This window comes from Polyodon spathula, chromosome 6 (assembly GCF_017654505.1).
Source record: "Polyodon spathula isolate WHYD16114869_AA chromosome 6, ASM1765450v1, whole genome shotgun sequence".
Classification (NCBI taxonomy): Eukaryota; Metazoa; Chordata; class Actinopteri; order Acipenseriformes; family Polyodontidae; genus Polyodon; species Polyodon spathula.
The window spans coordinates 39,198,697-39,213,285 of NC_054539.1; the positions used below are offsets into that span (position 1 = coordinate 39,198,697).

The 14,589-nt window shown below is 40.2% G+C and overlaps 1 protein-coding gene across 2 annotated transcripts in view; it reads left to right on the plus strand.

Moving 5' to 3' along the window:
• Positions 1-14,589, plus strand: part of crim1 (cysteine rich transmembrane BMP regulator 1 (chordin-like)) — a 264,844-nt gene that overhangs the window by 147,406 nt on the left and 102,849 nt on the right. Inside the window, exons 6-7 of one of the 2 annotated variants that reach the window (XM_041252822.1) lie at positions 4,951-5,133; positions 12,528-12,725. In XM_041252822.1, the coding sequence (XP_041108756.1) occupies positions 4,951-5,133; positions 12,528-12,725 (381 nt within the window). The remainder of the gene's footprint in view (positions 1-4,950; positions 5,134-12,527; positions 12,726-14,589) is intronic. The other variant, XM_041252823.1, reaches the window with a different exon arrangement.

The window sequence follows — 14,589 nt, forward strand, 5'->3', positions numbered from 1 at the left end:
TCATCAGAGAAGATTACCTTACTCCAGTCCTCTACGGTCCAATCCTTATGGTTTTTTGCAAACCTCAGCCTGGCTCTTCTTTGCTTGTCATTGATGAAGGACTTTTTTCTAGCTTTGCACGACTTCAGCCCTGCCCCTAGGAGCCTGTTTCGAACCGTCCTCACCGTGCACTTCACCCCAGCTGTCGTTTGCCATTCTTTTTGTAGGTCACTTGATGTCATCCTACGGTTGCTGAGTGACATTCGAATGAGTTGGCGGTCATCCCGGTCAGTGGAGAGCCGTTTTCGTCCTCTGCCGGTCTGGAGCTTTGTTGTCCCCAATTTGTGCTGCTTGACCTTATTCTTATGAACCGCCGTCTTTGAAATTTTAAGGATGGAAGCAACCCGACGCTCACTGTATCCCTCTGCCAGTAAAGCCAGAATTGAACCCTTCTTTTCCTCACTCAAAACTTTCCTTTTCAACTCTTTGGGCATGGTCAATAGTTATTTTTTGATTCCAATTACTTTTGAGGTACTACTAGCATTGTTTTGCCATCCAGCTGGTCCTATTGCAAGAGGATAGTGATGACCACAGGAGTGGTTTTTATACTTTTCCTCGTTAAATAAAATTTGGTTCAGGTGATCCCCTAATCAGTACCTCATTCAGTAGAATGAGGTGTGCCTGTGTTGGAATTCAACAGACACTGGAATGAAATGGCTGCCATACATGTAGAGATGCTGATTTAAGAAAAATTTGCAGTGGTCTCTTAATTTTTTCCAGAGCTGTGTGTGTGTATATATATATATATACTGTTACCTTGTAGTGCACTATATAGCTTTTATAAAAGTGTGGTAATGTTTTTTGAATCTTCACAAATGAGTATTTATACTTCTATTTGTGAAATAGGTATTCTTTTGGTAATTTAATGCGAAGTTATATTATTGCTGATCAGTTAGCAACAGGTGCATTGCATTGCTGGGAAATGCCAGCAGCAATTGTGACTGTTTAAAACATGCTTTCAAAAGTTCTTAACAAATTTTGGCACTTATAAGTTTCGTAATTGTCAGCAGCTTTAGTACATCTCATTGAAATATTTGAGAACTATATCTCCACCCAGTTTTTGCAAATTTATGCAGGATAATTAATCCTGTAATTAACGCCCATAATTAAATTTTCATCTAAGGTTTAACCCCAAAGAAAAACTGCTGCCGCAGAGCATTCCCTAAAAAGTCGCTAACAGCAGTGTGCATGTTTAGAACACTTCACCCCAGGCTTCTGACTTGTTTGCGACTATTGCAACAGCCGCAACACTTTAGTACATCTACCCCCGAGTCCTCTTACACATACGTTCTATGTTGTATTTATAACTGATTTAATGCTTACATAAACTAATGCCAGAGAGGTGCAGGGGTAGCAGGCTATACATGGAGGCTTGACAAAGTAAATATAAACTGCAATAACTTTATAATATAGAGTAGAAATAAATATTTGATCTTTCTAGGGGCATGTTTAGCTCACTGCTTAGTTTACTGGTTAGTTGCACTGTTGGACAAAAAATGACAAATGCAACTCTTGAGTAGTTGTTTCAATAGAACTGGCAAATGTTTCATGAAGAACAGTCTCAAAAGTGATGACCCTGTGGAGGACAGAGAACACTCCCATCCCCAACTTTCCTTCAGGAATTGGAGGCAGTAATCATTAAAGAATGGTTACATATAACTTTAGAGCAATTGAATCTCCCTGCATTGTCATTATTGAAGCAATGCTGACGCAGCTTGTTGTCCTGTATTCCCATGTAACCTTCTACAATGTTATTGCTAATGCATCTTATTTTTTTTTTATCAACTTTCTTTTGCCATGACAGATCGATGTTTTCAATACATCTATTAGGTGTGAATTTAGTCAGCTCTATTGCCTAACATACTCAGTCTGTGGTACTGAAGACAGTGAAACAGGCTTTTCTAACTGTAGAAGTACATCTGCAAAGACTCAAAAGGGACTTTGGAATGACTTAAATTAAGTTAAAATGATAACTATTGTTCATCTAATGCTTGAAGCACTGTAGTGTGAGTAAAAAGGAATAGAACACGAACCCACCCTGCTAATGTTGGTTAACCTAATTTTGTTAAATATGTCGTGTAGTGTCAAATATTTATGCTTTTACCTTATTTATAAGCCTGTGTTGAAAATATCAGCTCAATATCAGTTTTTTCCTATTAACTGTATCTCTATATGGGGGAAAAAATAGATTGTTTTCCTTTATGTTTTATTTTACTTTTCCTGGGCTACAGTTAAAATGTATTTAATCACAGACTGGCCCTAGAGGTACAGCTGTAGCAGTATTCCTGTATAGTTCTTTGGGAGAAGTAAAGCTGCCTTTTAGGGAATTGTAAAAAGAAAGGTCTGGCATCTGACGATGGCGAGTGCAGGTTACAGTATGCTGTAAATGGTTACCTGTGAAACATACTTTACAATGTAGTAAAACAATGTACCACAAAACTTCCCATGTTTTAATAATGGTTAAATATATAAATGGGATTAAGGTGAATTTTACCGGAAAACGTTTTGAAAAGATCCCAAGAAAGAGGCTTTGAGGAGGCTACTTATCAGGAACATATCAAACCTTGCTGTTTGCTGCCTGTCTCTACTTGCTTGTCTTTTTTTTTTATTTAAGCATTCAGTTCCTGGAGCGTACCCAACATTTGATGGCATACACAGTATTTAAATGCATCCCTAATGGCACCTCTAAAGCAGGAATAGATATGGGAAGATGGGCCTGTTCCCAAAATGCAATCCAGCCTCTCCCGACCTCGAAAGTAGGTTGCTGAATACACTGCCCCAGCCTAGAACCAGCTAGTAACCCCCTGCGTGATTTGTCTTGAGCTCTGCAGAAAAAAAATTATTAACCAAGCTTAATTTGATAAAAACATGTTTGGACAGGGCTGCGTGCCACATTCCTGTCATCCAAATTATTTAAAATGGCCCCCATTTTATTAGTGCTTTTGTTTTCTAGTGGAGGTGCCACCAGTGGGATTTGTAATTTCAACCACAAATGCAGGAGTAAGTGGTTGGGGGTGAGGCAGATTCTTCAATTGCCAAAATAACAGTGAAAATATGTACACATTTTATATTCTTTCTCGATTTGTATTTTGAGTTATTTTCCAACACATTCTGAAATTTACACCTGGAATATGCTAATGTAATTAGTTTTGTAGCTTTTGCAGTCAGTAGTTATTACTCTCTTATTAGAACAGGAGCAAAAAGAAAGACAATTCCTGGCATAGGAATAAGAAACTTGCCAGTTTTTAGTGCTGGGACGAACACAGGATTTTCATGTTCGAATATCCGCTCATAATTTAAATATTCGTTCGGATATTCTTTCATTTTCAAAAAGTAATAAAAGCCATTATATTGCTCAGAGCCCAGGCAGAGACAGCACAGTAGCAGGGGGGTGTGGCCCCTGTGCGTGTGCCTTTATTTTACAGCAAGACGTTACAATATGTAACACGTTTAAAGTAGAAAAATATCAGCGGAGTAACGAATACGTTTTGGAGGGCTTACTTTACACCAGTGAATTAACTGCAAAGTAAAGGATGCCAGATAGCAGTTCAAGTTAAATGTTGTTTTGTTTATTGCCAAAATAAATTAAAAAAAAATAAATAAATTTAACTTTTTTTTCATTTCTTGCCATTTCATAAAGTAATAACATAAGGTTTACTTGTGCCTTTTTGTAGCTGAACAAGCAAGTGAAAACTAAAATTTAACTTTAAACACTTCAAATAAAACAAACTTCGAAATGCCATTGTTAAATGAAGGTAGAAAAAAACTTACCGTTTTCGCTCTCATTTGCAACAACACATACTGTATATAATATATAAAATCTATATAAAAATCACTACACAACATTTCCAGCAAGTTGAGCACTCTTTAAGCAAGGCATTTCCAAATGACGTGCTTGCCTTTTTTTTTTTTGTCCCATGAGACGCGTTTGAGCCATATGGTGTTCCATAGAGATCACTATGCGGGCGTGTGCATAATCTGGTTTATTTACTTTTTGCTGTCTAAAAGTTTTAAATAGAGGCTCAAGAGCAGCTGTGTTGATCCTGTGTGGTTTTTTTTTCATTTATTTTTTTAAAATATATTAATCTTGCCATTTTTTAAACTGTCACGCAACTTCTGGTGAGGTGGTAAATAAGTGCAAAGCATTTTTGTCATTTGTAGCGAATACGAACATCTGATTTTTGTAACCAAATGCATGTGAAAAAATATTGTTCGAATATTTGTCCAGCACTACCAGTTTTTAATAAGAGCACCCAATGCTAGATCGCATTGTTTTATATGTGTACATATGTGTGTGAAATTGGGGGGGAATAATGTTTGCTAAAATAAGATTTGTATATCCTGCAGTCTGTTTTTTACCCAACCTAAACCCATTTGGATAGAGAAGAGTTAACAATTAGGCAACTGTTAAGTTAATGGGGGCAAAAGCTCGAGGTGGTCTATTTTTATAATGGTATAAATTAGAATGGAAATTTATTATTTTATAATATAATTGTGTCTGTATATTACTTTTCCTCTTAGTTTCTTCACAACCAGAGTTTGCATGTGTCAACAATGGTGTAAACCATGCTGAGCTTTAGTGTGAAATTAGTTTTGTAAACAGTGGAATTATGTTTCTTTTAGTATTTCTAAATTTAGCACAATTTAATGTTTAGTAGTTATGCATGAAACAATGGAACCTAACTGTAATATACTGTAGAGCAATGGGTATGGAAACTTGTAATTTAGAAATATAATAGTGGCAATGTTCTGTATCTATAAAATATTATCTAACACTGGAACCAGCACAGTCAAGTGTACATCACTTCATCGTTGTGTACGTGTTCAGTAAATGAAAAACAAGATACTCCGTTGCAGTGTTTTAAGTGCCTTCCCCAAAGCTGAGCCTGTGGGTGGTGTTGTGTGTTGCAGAAACCAAGCCAGCCTGCATCTTCCACGGGGTGGAGTACTTTGACGGGGACATGTTTCGCATGGACGCCTGCCGCTTCTGCCGCTGCCAGGGTGGCGTCTCGATCTGTTTCTCTGCGCAGTGCGGGGTGCTACACTGCGACAGATACTATGTGCCAGAGGGAGAGTGTTGCCCCGTCTGTGAAGGTAAAAATCACATGAACAGGAAACATTTGGATACTGTACAGTTGCCTGTACCTTGGAGCTTGCTCTCCTCAGATCTCAGAAGAATCTAATATGCTTGGGCCTAGTTAATTTTCATGTGGCACCTCTTAGGGAAACCCAGTTCTAATTTTGTGTTGGTGGCTCAGCAGAGACCTTCTAGAGGGCACTGTGCTGTAGGTGGTGCAGCCCTTCAGATAAGGTTTTACACTGAGGTCCTTTCTGCTCTGTAGGCATTCACCCTATATTGTCACATGTTACTTTCAAGCTGCATTCTATTTTTTGTTTATATTCTTATATGATTTTACTGTAACATGCCCCATACAGTAAGTGGATCAGCCAAAATGTTAATTTGCAGTAGGATCTTAAGCACTCTGAAGATTTGTCAATTATGTAATACCTTTTATTAAAGTTAGACTATCTAATAATTAGAAATTATCCATTTTACAAAAGTCCTGAGCATTGGAATAAGTTACTTCCCTAATCTTAATATGCTGATGCACAAAAGAAAAGCAACTCGGGTCTAATGGATTTAAACAAATAATTTTAAACATACATACTAAATAAAATCAAGGAAAATGTGAACAAAAATACAGATCAAAGAATCATGATAAGTTTTCAGTATGAATTGTGACACACTGTTGAAATGAAAACCCATTAAAAAGTTAGTATCGGTATGACCTTCCTTAACATTAACACAATCCTGGCAGCATTGCCGTATAGACCTGATCAGCCTCTGGATAGACTGCTGTGGGATGTTCCTTCACCACCTGCAGCCAGCTGGGGAAGGTTGGCTGGTCACGGTTGTCTCCTGTGGATGGCACTGGCGATTTTGTCCCACAGATATTCTATTGGACAGCTGGCCACGGCGAGACCTTGACATTGTTTTCTTGAAGTTGAACAATTGTAATCCTAGCAATGGGTGGTCTTGCATTGTCCTGCTGGAAAATCAACATGTCCGGATTGGCTTGCAGGAACGGAAAAACTGTTGCCTCAAGGACTTTGTCAATGTATCGCTGAGCAGTAAGGTTGCTCTCAGTCTGCACCAAACACGTTCTTGAGTTAAAGGAGTTTCCTTCCCACATCATCACACTTACACTGCCACACCGGTTGGCCTGTCCCTCACAGAACTGGTTTCCTGGTTTCTCTGGACTAGTCTGCTGATTGTTGAAGCAGGTTAAAGAAGGATTTTTAAGCCTTGACACAGTTGAGACATGGATTGTGTATGTGTGCCATTCAGAGGGTAAATGGGTAAGACAAAAGCTTTTAAGTGCCTTTGAACGGGGTATGGTAGTAGGTGCCAGACACACCGGTTTGAGTCTGTCAAGAACTGCAATGCTGCTGGGTTTTTTACGCTCAGCAGTTTCCCATGTGTATCAAGGATGGTCCACCACTCAAAGAACATTCAGCCAACGGCAGGCCAGTGGTCGAAAATGGCTCATTGATGAAAGAGGCCAGAGGAGGCTGACACGAACTGTGCAGAGCAACAGATGGGCTACAGTCAGTCAACTGTCAGTCCAGTACAACATTGGTGCCGAAAGACCCATAAAAGAATGCACAACTCGTCGTACATTGACACGAATGGGTTATGGTAGCCGATGACCTAACAGAGTTCCACTTCTTTCAGCAAAACACAAGAAACTGCGGTTGCAGTGGGCTAAGGAACGAAAACGCTGGACACTGGATGATTGGAAAAACATTGCCTGGTCTGATGAATCCCGGTTCCTGCTGTTTCACGCTGATGGGAGGACTAGAGTATGGAGAAAACCACATGAGTACATGCATCCATGTGTCATCATTGCTGGCTGGTGGTGGTGGTGTGATGGTGTGGGGTGTGTTTTCATGGCACACGTTGGGCCCCTTGATAAAAGTGGTAACGTTTGAATGCCACAGGATATCTGAACATCATTGCCAATCAGGTGCATCCCTTCATGGCAGCAGTGTATCCATCTGCTAATGGATGTTTCAGCAGGATAATGTCCCATGCCACAAGTCTAGGATTGTCCAGGAATGGTTCCACGAAGATGAGAGTGAATTCAGCTTACTGCAGTGGCCTGCCCAGTCACCAGATCTCAATCCAATTGAGCATCTACGGGATGAGATGAAACAAGCTATTCGGAGTAGAGATCCACTACCAGCCAACTTGACACAACTGTGGGAAGCATTGGAGTCAACATGGGCCAGCATCCCTGTGGAACGCTTTCAACACCTTGTAGAGTCCATGCCTTGACGAATTGGGGCTGTTCTGAGGGCAAAAGGGGGTGCAACTCATTATTAGTAAGGTGTTCCTATTGTTTTGTACACTCAGTATACATTATATGTTACACTCATAGTCAGGATTCGGTCAATAACCATTTCACAATTTGAGCATTGACAAATCATCAAAGAACAAAAGTAAAGGTTATTTAGAAAATACAGTTGTGAAATGGAAAATATCAAACAAGCAAAGAGCGAAACACAAAAGAAGAGACCACTTCTTTGGTCTTTGAGTAAAACGATATTATCAAATTGCGAAATGTAAAACACCAAACAAGCAAAGAACAAAACACAAAAGATGAGACATCTTCTTCGCAATTTCTTTATATCACTTTACTCACAAGAAGCTGTCTCTTCTTTTCTGTTTAGTTCTTTGCTTGTTTGATATTTAACATTTCGCAATTTGAGCAAAATAATTTGCTCAAACACCGAAATAACCTTTCATTTTTTTATTCGATAATTTGTCATTTGCTTCTGTTTAAGCCATTTAATTCCCAGTTGGAAGAAATGGATATGACATGTGCTTACACTATGTTAGGTTGTAGTTCTCAGTGTGCAAGTCTAAGTAAATTGTGCCACCAAGTCAAAGTTATTCAGCTTCAAGTTTATTATAACTAGTGACCTTCAAATACGTGAATGGTCTTTGAGGTACCTTGATGTCTTACAGGTGTATACAATTCTAACGTCTAATTCTGTGTTATCACCACAAAAATCTAAGGACCGATTAATTTTCTGAACGGTAAGTAAAATTTAAAGCCAGTAGTCATGGAAGCGACAGCGAGTGGCAGAAGTACAGGCGTGGAAAAGTACAGAGCAGTTTAGAAGCAGAAAGGAGAAATTGCATCTTGAATTGCTTTAATCAGAAAACAGAGGACACTGGGGAAACACAGCAGCAGCTCAAAGTCAAACAGCCACATGTGTTTTTCTGATAACAAACAAGCTGAAACTCGGAGCAGCTGATTCAAATTCAGCGCCGTTCTGAGACACGGGCGAGGGGAGGAGCCAACAGCACAGCAGAACAACGCAGTTAAACGAGGCAGTCTTCCCAGCGACAGCGAGTGGAAGCGACAGCGAGTGGGAGAAGTACAGGCGTGGAAAAGTACAGAGCAGTTTAGAAGCAGTTTGAAAGCAGGTTGACAGCTGCAGAAGAAACTAAACTTCAAAAAAAACCCTCAACATGGTCTTCAAGCCAGTAATCTGTGACACCTGCTTGATGTGGGAAATCCGAGAAAACCCAGCGGAGCTAAACCAAGTGTGCGTAAAGTGCCGCGTGATCCAGGATTTGCATAAACTAGTAAGTATGCTAGAAATGGAGCTGGAAGAAGTGAGACAGCAACAGGATCTTGAGGAACTGGCACACCCACAATTCATGGAAGTCTGCATCACCCCTAACAGACTGAAAGCCACCAGGGAGATAGAAGGTCAGAACAGCTGGGTTCAGGTAGGCAGAAGCAGGGAAAAAAAGAAACTTCATCAAACACAACCACCAGAAATCAAAACAACCAACAGATTTGAGTCACTTCAGAATTTTGATGAGCAGAACCAACAACAAGAGAATGAAAGGAACAACATCCAGGACCCCATTGACAGTGGTGACCAGACAGCAAAAAGAAGGGAGGTCATGATTGTTGGGGACTCCATATTGAGAAACACAGCAAGTTCAATTCGCAGTTTGGACCCCCTTACTACAACAGTGTGCTGCCTTCCGGGAGCCTCGGTCAAGCACATCACTGAGAACGTGGACAGGCTCCTAGAACGAACAGGAGACGACCCGGTAGTAGTCGTCCACATCGGTACAAACAACATTGGAAGAGACAGACCAAAATCCCTGCAAAACAAATTCAGAGAGCTAGGAAGGAAATTAAAAGAGAAAACCAAAACTGTGGTATTTTCTGGTATACTACCGGCACCTTGCAAAGGACCATATGGACAGCTGGAAATAATTAATCAAAACGCATGGCTGAAGACGTGGTGCACACGGGAAGGCTTCACCTATCTTGATCATTGGACCACATTCTACAACGAGGACTATCTGTATAGACGGGATGGACTGCATTTAAATAACAAGGGAACTAGTCTACTTGGAGAAAAGATCCTCGAGCAGGTTCGGAAGCATTTAAACTAGAAAGGAAGGGGGGAGAAATCAACAAAAAAACAGAAGGGAGACCGCATCAAAACAAGAACAACAACTCAGGTAAGACAACCATTAAATGTATTTATCTAAATGCTAGAAGTATCAGAAACAAAATTCTAGAACTTGAAGCTACTGCACTAACAAGTAACTATGATGTGATAGGTGTTACAGAAACGTGGTTGTCTGAGAGTGATGGGGACGAATATAATATTTGTGGGTATACACTGTATAGGAAAGACAGGCAGGACAGAAGAGGAGGAGGGGTAGTGCTATACATAAGAAACAGTCTTGAAGCCCAGGTGTTAAACCTGGACAAAGAAAATAAAACCGAATCAATATGGGTCAGAATAACGGACAAAAATTCAAAGGGCATAATAATAGGAGCATGCTATAGACCGCCAGATTCAGACGGTGAGCACAATAATCTGTTATACAATGACATTAGAAATGCGTGTAGCAAAGGAGAAGCCATACTAATGGGGGATTTCAACTTCCCCCAAATAAAATGGGAAAACCCAGTGGGTAGCGCGAAGGATGAAATAGAAATGGTGGAAATGACAAATGACTGCTTCCTAACACAATTTGTCAAGGCACCGACTAGAGGGGAGGCATGCCTTGATTTAGTCTTTTCAAATAACGAAGATAGAATAACTAAAACAGAGGTCAGAGAACCACTGGCAAACTCAGACCACAACATGGTCTCATTTGAAGTGTTTTTTAAATCCCCAAAAGTAATGACTAAAGCTAAGGTTTACAATTTTAGAAAAGCAAACTATGAAGGTATGAAACAGAGACTAACAGAAGTAGACTGGAGTAAAATAGAGAAAACACCCACAGAAGAAGGATGGTTGTTCTTCAAAAATGTAGTACTAGAGGCGCAAAACAATTATATCCCTAAAGTAGACAAATCTAAATGTAAAACTAAATTGCCAAAATGGTTTAATAGATCAATTAAAAAAAATATTCAGCGAAAAAAGGCACTTTACAGAGCATTAAAAAGGGACCAAAAAGAAAGTACACAGAAAGAGTACACCGAACTGCAAACGCAAGTCAAAAAGGAAGTTAGAAAGGCCAAGAGAAAAATAGAAATGAACATTGCTAAGGGAGCTAAAACCAATTCCAAAATGTTTTTCCAATATTACAACAGCAAGAGAACATTCAAAGAGGAGATTAAATGTTTAAGAGATACAAATGGCAAAATCTTAGATGAAGAAAAAAAAAATAGCAAATATATTAAATGATTACTTTTCACAAGTTTTTACAAAGGAAGATACTGACAACATGCCCCACATGTCATCCAGTTCCTATCCAGTTTTAAATAACTTTAGCATAACTGAGGCAGAAGTGTTAAAGGGACTAGGAGCTCTTAAAATAAACAAATCCCCTGGGCCGGATGAGATCCTCCCAGTAGTACTCAAAGAAATGAAAGAAGTAATTTACAAACCGCTAACCAAGATCATGCAGCAGTCTCTTGACACAGGGGTGGTACCGACAGACTGGAAAATTGCAAACGTAATACCGATCCACAAAAAGGGAAACAAAACTGAACCAGGTAACTACAGACCAGTAAGCCTGACTTCTATTATATGCAAACTTATGGAAACTATAATAAGATCCAAAATGGAAAAGTACCTATATGGTAACAGGGTACTGGGAGACAGTCAACATGGTTTTAGGAAAAGGAGATCGTGTCTAACTAAATTGCTTGATTTTTTTGAGGATGCAACATCGATAATGGATAATTGCAAAGCATATGACATGGTTTATTTAGATTTCCAGAAAGCTTTTGACAAAGTCCCGCACAAAAGATTAATTCTCAAACTGAACGCAGTTGGGATTCAAGGAAACACATGTACATGGATTAGGGAGTGGTTAACATGTAGAAAACAGAAAGTACTGATTAGAGGAAAAACCTCAGAATGGAGTGTGGTAACCAGCGGTGAACCACAGGGATCAGTATTAGGTCCTCTGCTATTCCTAATCTACATTAATGATTTAGATTCTGGTATAGTAAGCAAACTTGTTAAATTTGCAGACGACACAAAAGTAGGAGGAGTGGCAAACACTGTTGTAGCAGCAAAGGTCATTCAAAATGATCTAGACAAGATTCAGAACTGGGCAGACACATGGCAAATGACATTTAATAGAGAAAAGTGTAAGGTACTGCACGCAGGAAATAAAAATGTACATTATAAATATCATATGGGAGATACTGAAATTGGAGAAGAAATCTATGAAAAAGACCTAGGAGTTTTTCATGTTTTCATCTAGACAATGTGGGGAAGCTATAAAAAAGGCTAACGATGCTTGGATACATTGTGAAAAGTGTTGAATTTAAATCAAGGGAAGTAATGTTAAAACTGTAAAATGCACTAGTAAGACCTCATCTTGAATATTGTGTGCAGTTCTGGTCACCTCGCTATAAAAAAGATATTGCTGCTCTAGAAAGAGTGCAAAGAAGAGCGACCAGAATTATTCTGGGCTTTAAAGGCATGTCATATGCAGACAGGCTAAAAGAATTGAATCTGTTCAGTTTTGAACAAAGAAGACTACGTGGCGACCTAATTCAAGCATTCAAAATTCTAAAAGGTATTGACAGTGTCGACCCAAGGGACTTTTTCGACCTGAAAAAAGAAACAAGGACCAGGGGTCACAAATGGAGTTTAGACAAAGGGGCATTCAGAACAGAAAATAGGAGGCACTTTTTTACACAGAGAATTGTGAAGGTCTGGAATCAACTCCCCAGTAATGTTGTTGAAGCTGACACCCTGGGATCCTTCAAGAAGCTGCTTGATGAGATTTTGGGATCAATAAGCTACTAACAACCAAACGAGCAAGATGGGCCGAATGGCCTCCTCTCGTTTGTAAACTTTCTTATGTTCTTATGTTATTTGTTGTCCAGCAGCCATGTTTGACCAAATAAAAGTATCTACCAGATGTAGGGGTTTCGAGCTTGATTCTCCCTCACCTATACTTATTATTCCCACAGATCCCATCTACCCTGTGCTCAACTTTGCTGGCTGTTATGTCAACGGACAGATCTTGGCACATGGTGACCATTGGAGAGAGGATGATTGCACTTTCTGCCAGTGCATCAGTGGGGATGCCCGCTGCGTGGCGGCAGCATGTGGTCATAGCTGCCTAAACCCTGTGGAAGTCCCTGGGGAGTGCTGTCCTGTGTGTGAAGGTAAGAATGGCTTATGTATCTGTGGAGAAAGGCTGGAAAAGTTTAACTCTTAGCGGTCTGTTTATTCTGCGCCTGTCAGGCGCATCAGGTTCAATTTATTTTCACACGCGCTGTTTATTTTTTTTTCAGAGGGAAAACAGGTTTAAAAGGCACTGCATTGCAAAGGACACTCAGTACTGCATCTCCAGCCAAGCCCCACCCCTTGTTTGCTATATTTTTCACATACATCTTCATGGTTGTGCATACTGATAAATTCTCTCCTGATCACTTGTTTTATCACTCCTCAATAATGCGATTCAAGTCATTATTCTATTACTATAACATCTCAAAAAGCTCTGCAAATGTCTGTTATATTCGTTGAGCACTGGATACGGAAGCAGCTGTCTTCTTTGATTGTGTCTGTGTCATCTCTTTGGTGCAGGGGCTGTGTGTATTGCTCAGATACAGCCCCTTTTTTCAGCTTCATTCGGCTCCTATCGGTCTCACTCAGCTATTGAAAGGTTTTCTCTGCTTTTTCCAGAGAAAAAAAACGATTAGAGACCTGTGCTTGACGTCTTTTTGATGATTGTAAAATTGTAATGTCGGACAGAGTCCAACATAGGACCGCAAAGGGTTAGGGATATTGGAAATTTGCTTAGTGGTAGCTTTGCCCCTTTAACAATTAAGTTGGTGGTTTATTTGTTATTTAGCTTTGAAAGACTCTTTCCAGGTGTAATTCTGATTTATATCACTTGTGTTCTTTTTCAAAAAAATTAATTGAATCTAATAAAAGAGAACCATTAGAGAACTAAATTGTGCAATATTTATTTATGCTGTAATATTTTTTTTAAACTTAATTATGCATATATTGTGCACTACAGCATGTTGTTTGTTACGTCCCACTGCGTCCTTGTGCCCCGCATAAAGCCGTCAGCTTGAGTAGCCCCTCCCCAGGGATTAAGGAGCGTAAGTCGGTTGAGTTCTCTTTCCCCAGGCTGCAATATCTCCAAGTGAAGTTATTTTATTCTTGTTTTGGCTTCAGACAAAATTACGAGACACTTTAAACAATTAAAGTAATTGTTATTACTGTATTTTGTATGAGAGAAATATTTTCGTTTCTCATTGTTTTTTTCTGTAATTTCAGAGGAACGGTGCTTGCAAAGTTAATGCATAAACATTTGGCGACGCCTGCCCCATCTGTCCCCTTAGGGTCTCGGAGGGCTACGGGTGCAGATTTGCATGCTGTCCATTGCCACTTCTTAGGAGGTAGGCGTATAGGATCTGGCATTTCCATCTGAGAAGGTGGAGTCAGACAGCAAATCCCCTGTGGTAAATCTCACTGTCGGCAGATGATCAAGAAGGCCACTGCAGTCTTGCAAGTGCCCTGGCCTACAGCATGTGAGACAAGGCAGTCGATCTTTGTTGACGAGCCTACCACCTCTTCCATGCCCCCCCCCCCCCCCCCCTACACCCAGACTTTCTTTTTGAGATCCAGTCGTCCTGGGGTCACCCAACTACAGCTTCTGCTGTTTCCCAGTCTATGGAACCTCTATATAGGGCACACGATATGGAGAAGCTTGGCCTGGCCCAATTTCCGCCGGTAGAGGCTTCAATTGCTGTGCTGGTTAAGGGGCCTAATTTAGCACTCCTGTCCAAGGATGCTGTCTGCCCCAGCAAACAGTGCTGGGTCTCGGAGGTGATCCTCAAGCGTGCCTATTCAGCCAGTGCGTTCGGCTCACGGCTGGGCAACTTTAGTAGCATTGTGGTAGCCTACCAGTCCTATTTGCCGAGGTCATTCTCTGACAGCCACAGATGCATTACTGTAACTTCAGTCACAGACCCACAAGACATCACTGTGTTGCCTCAGGAGGTAGCAGCTCTGCTG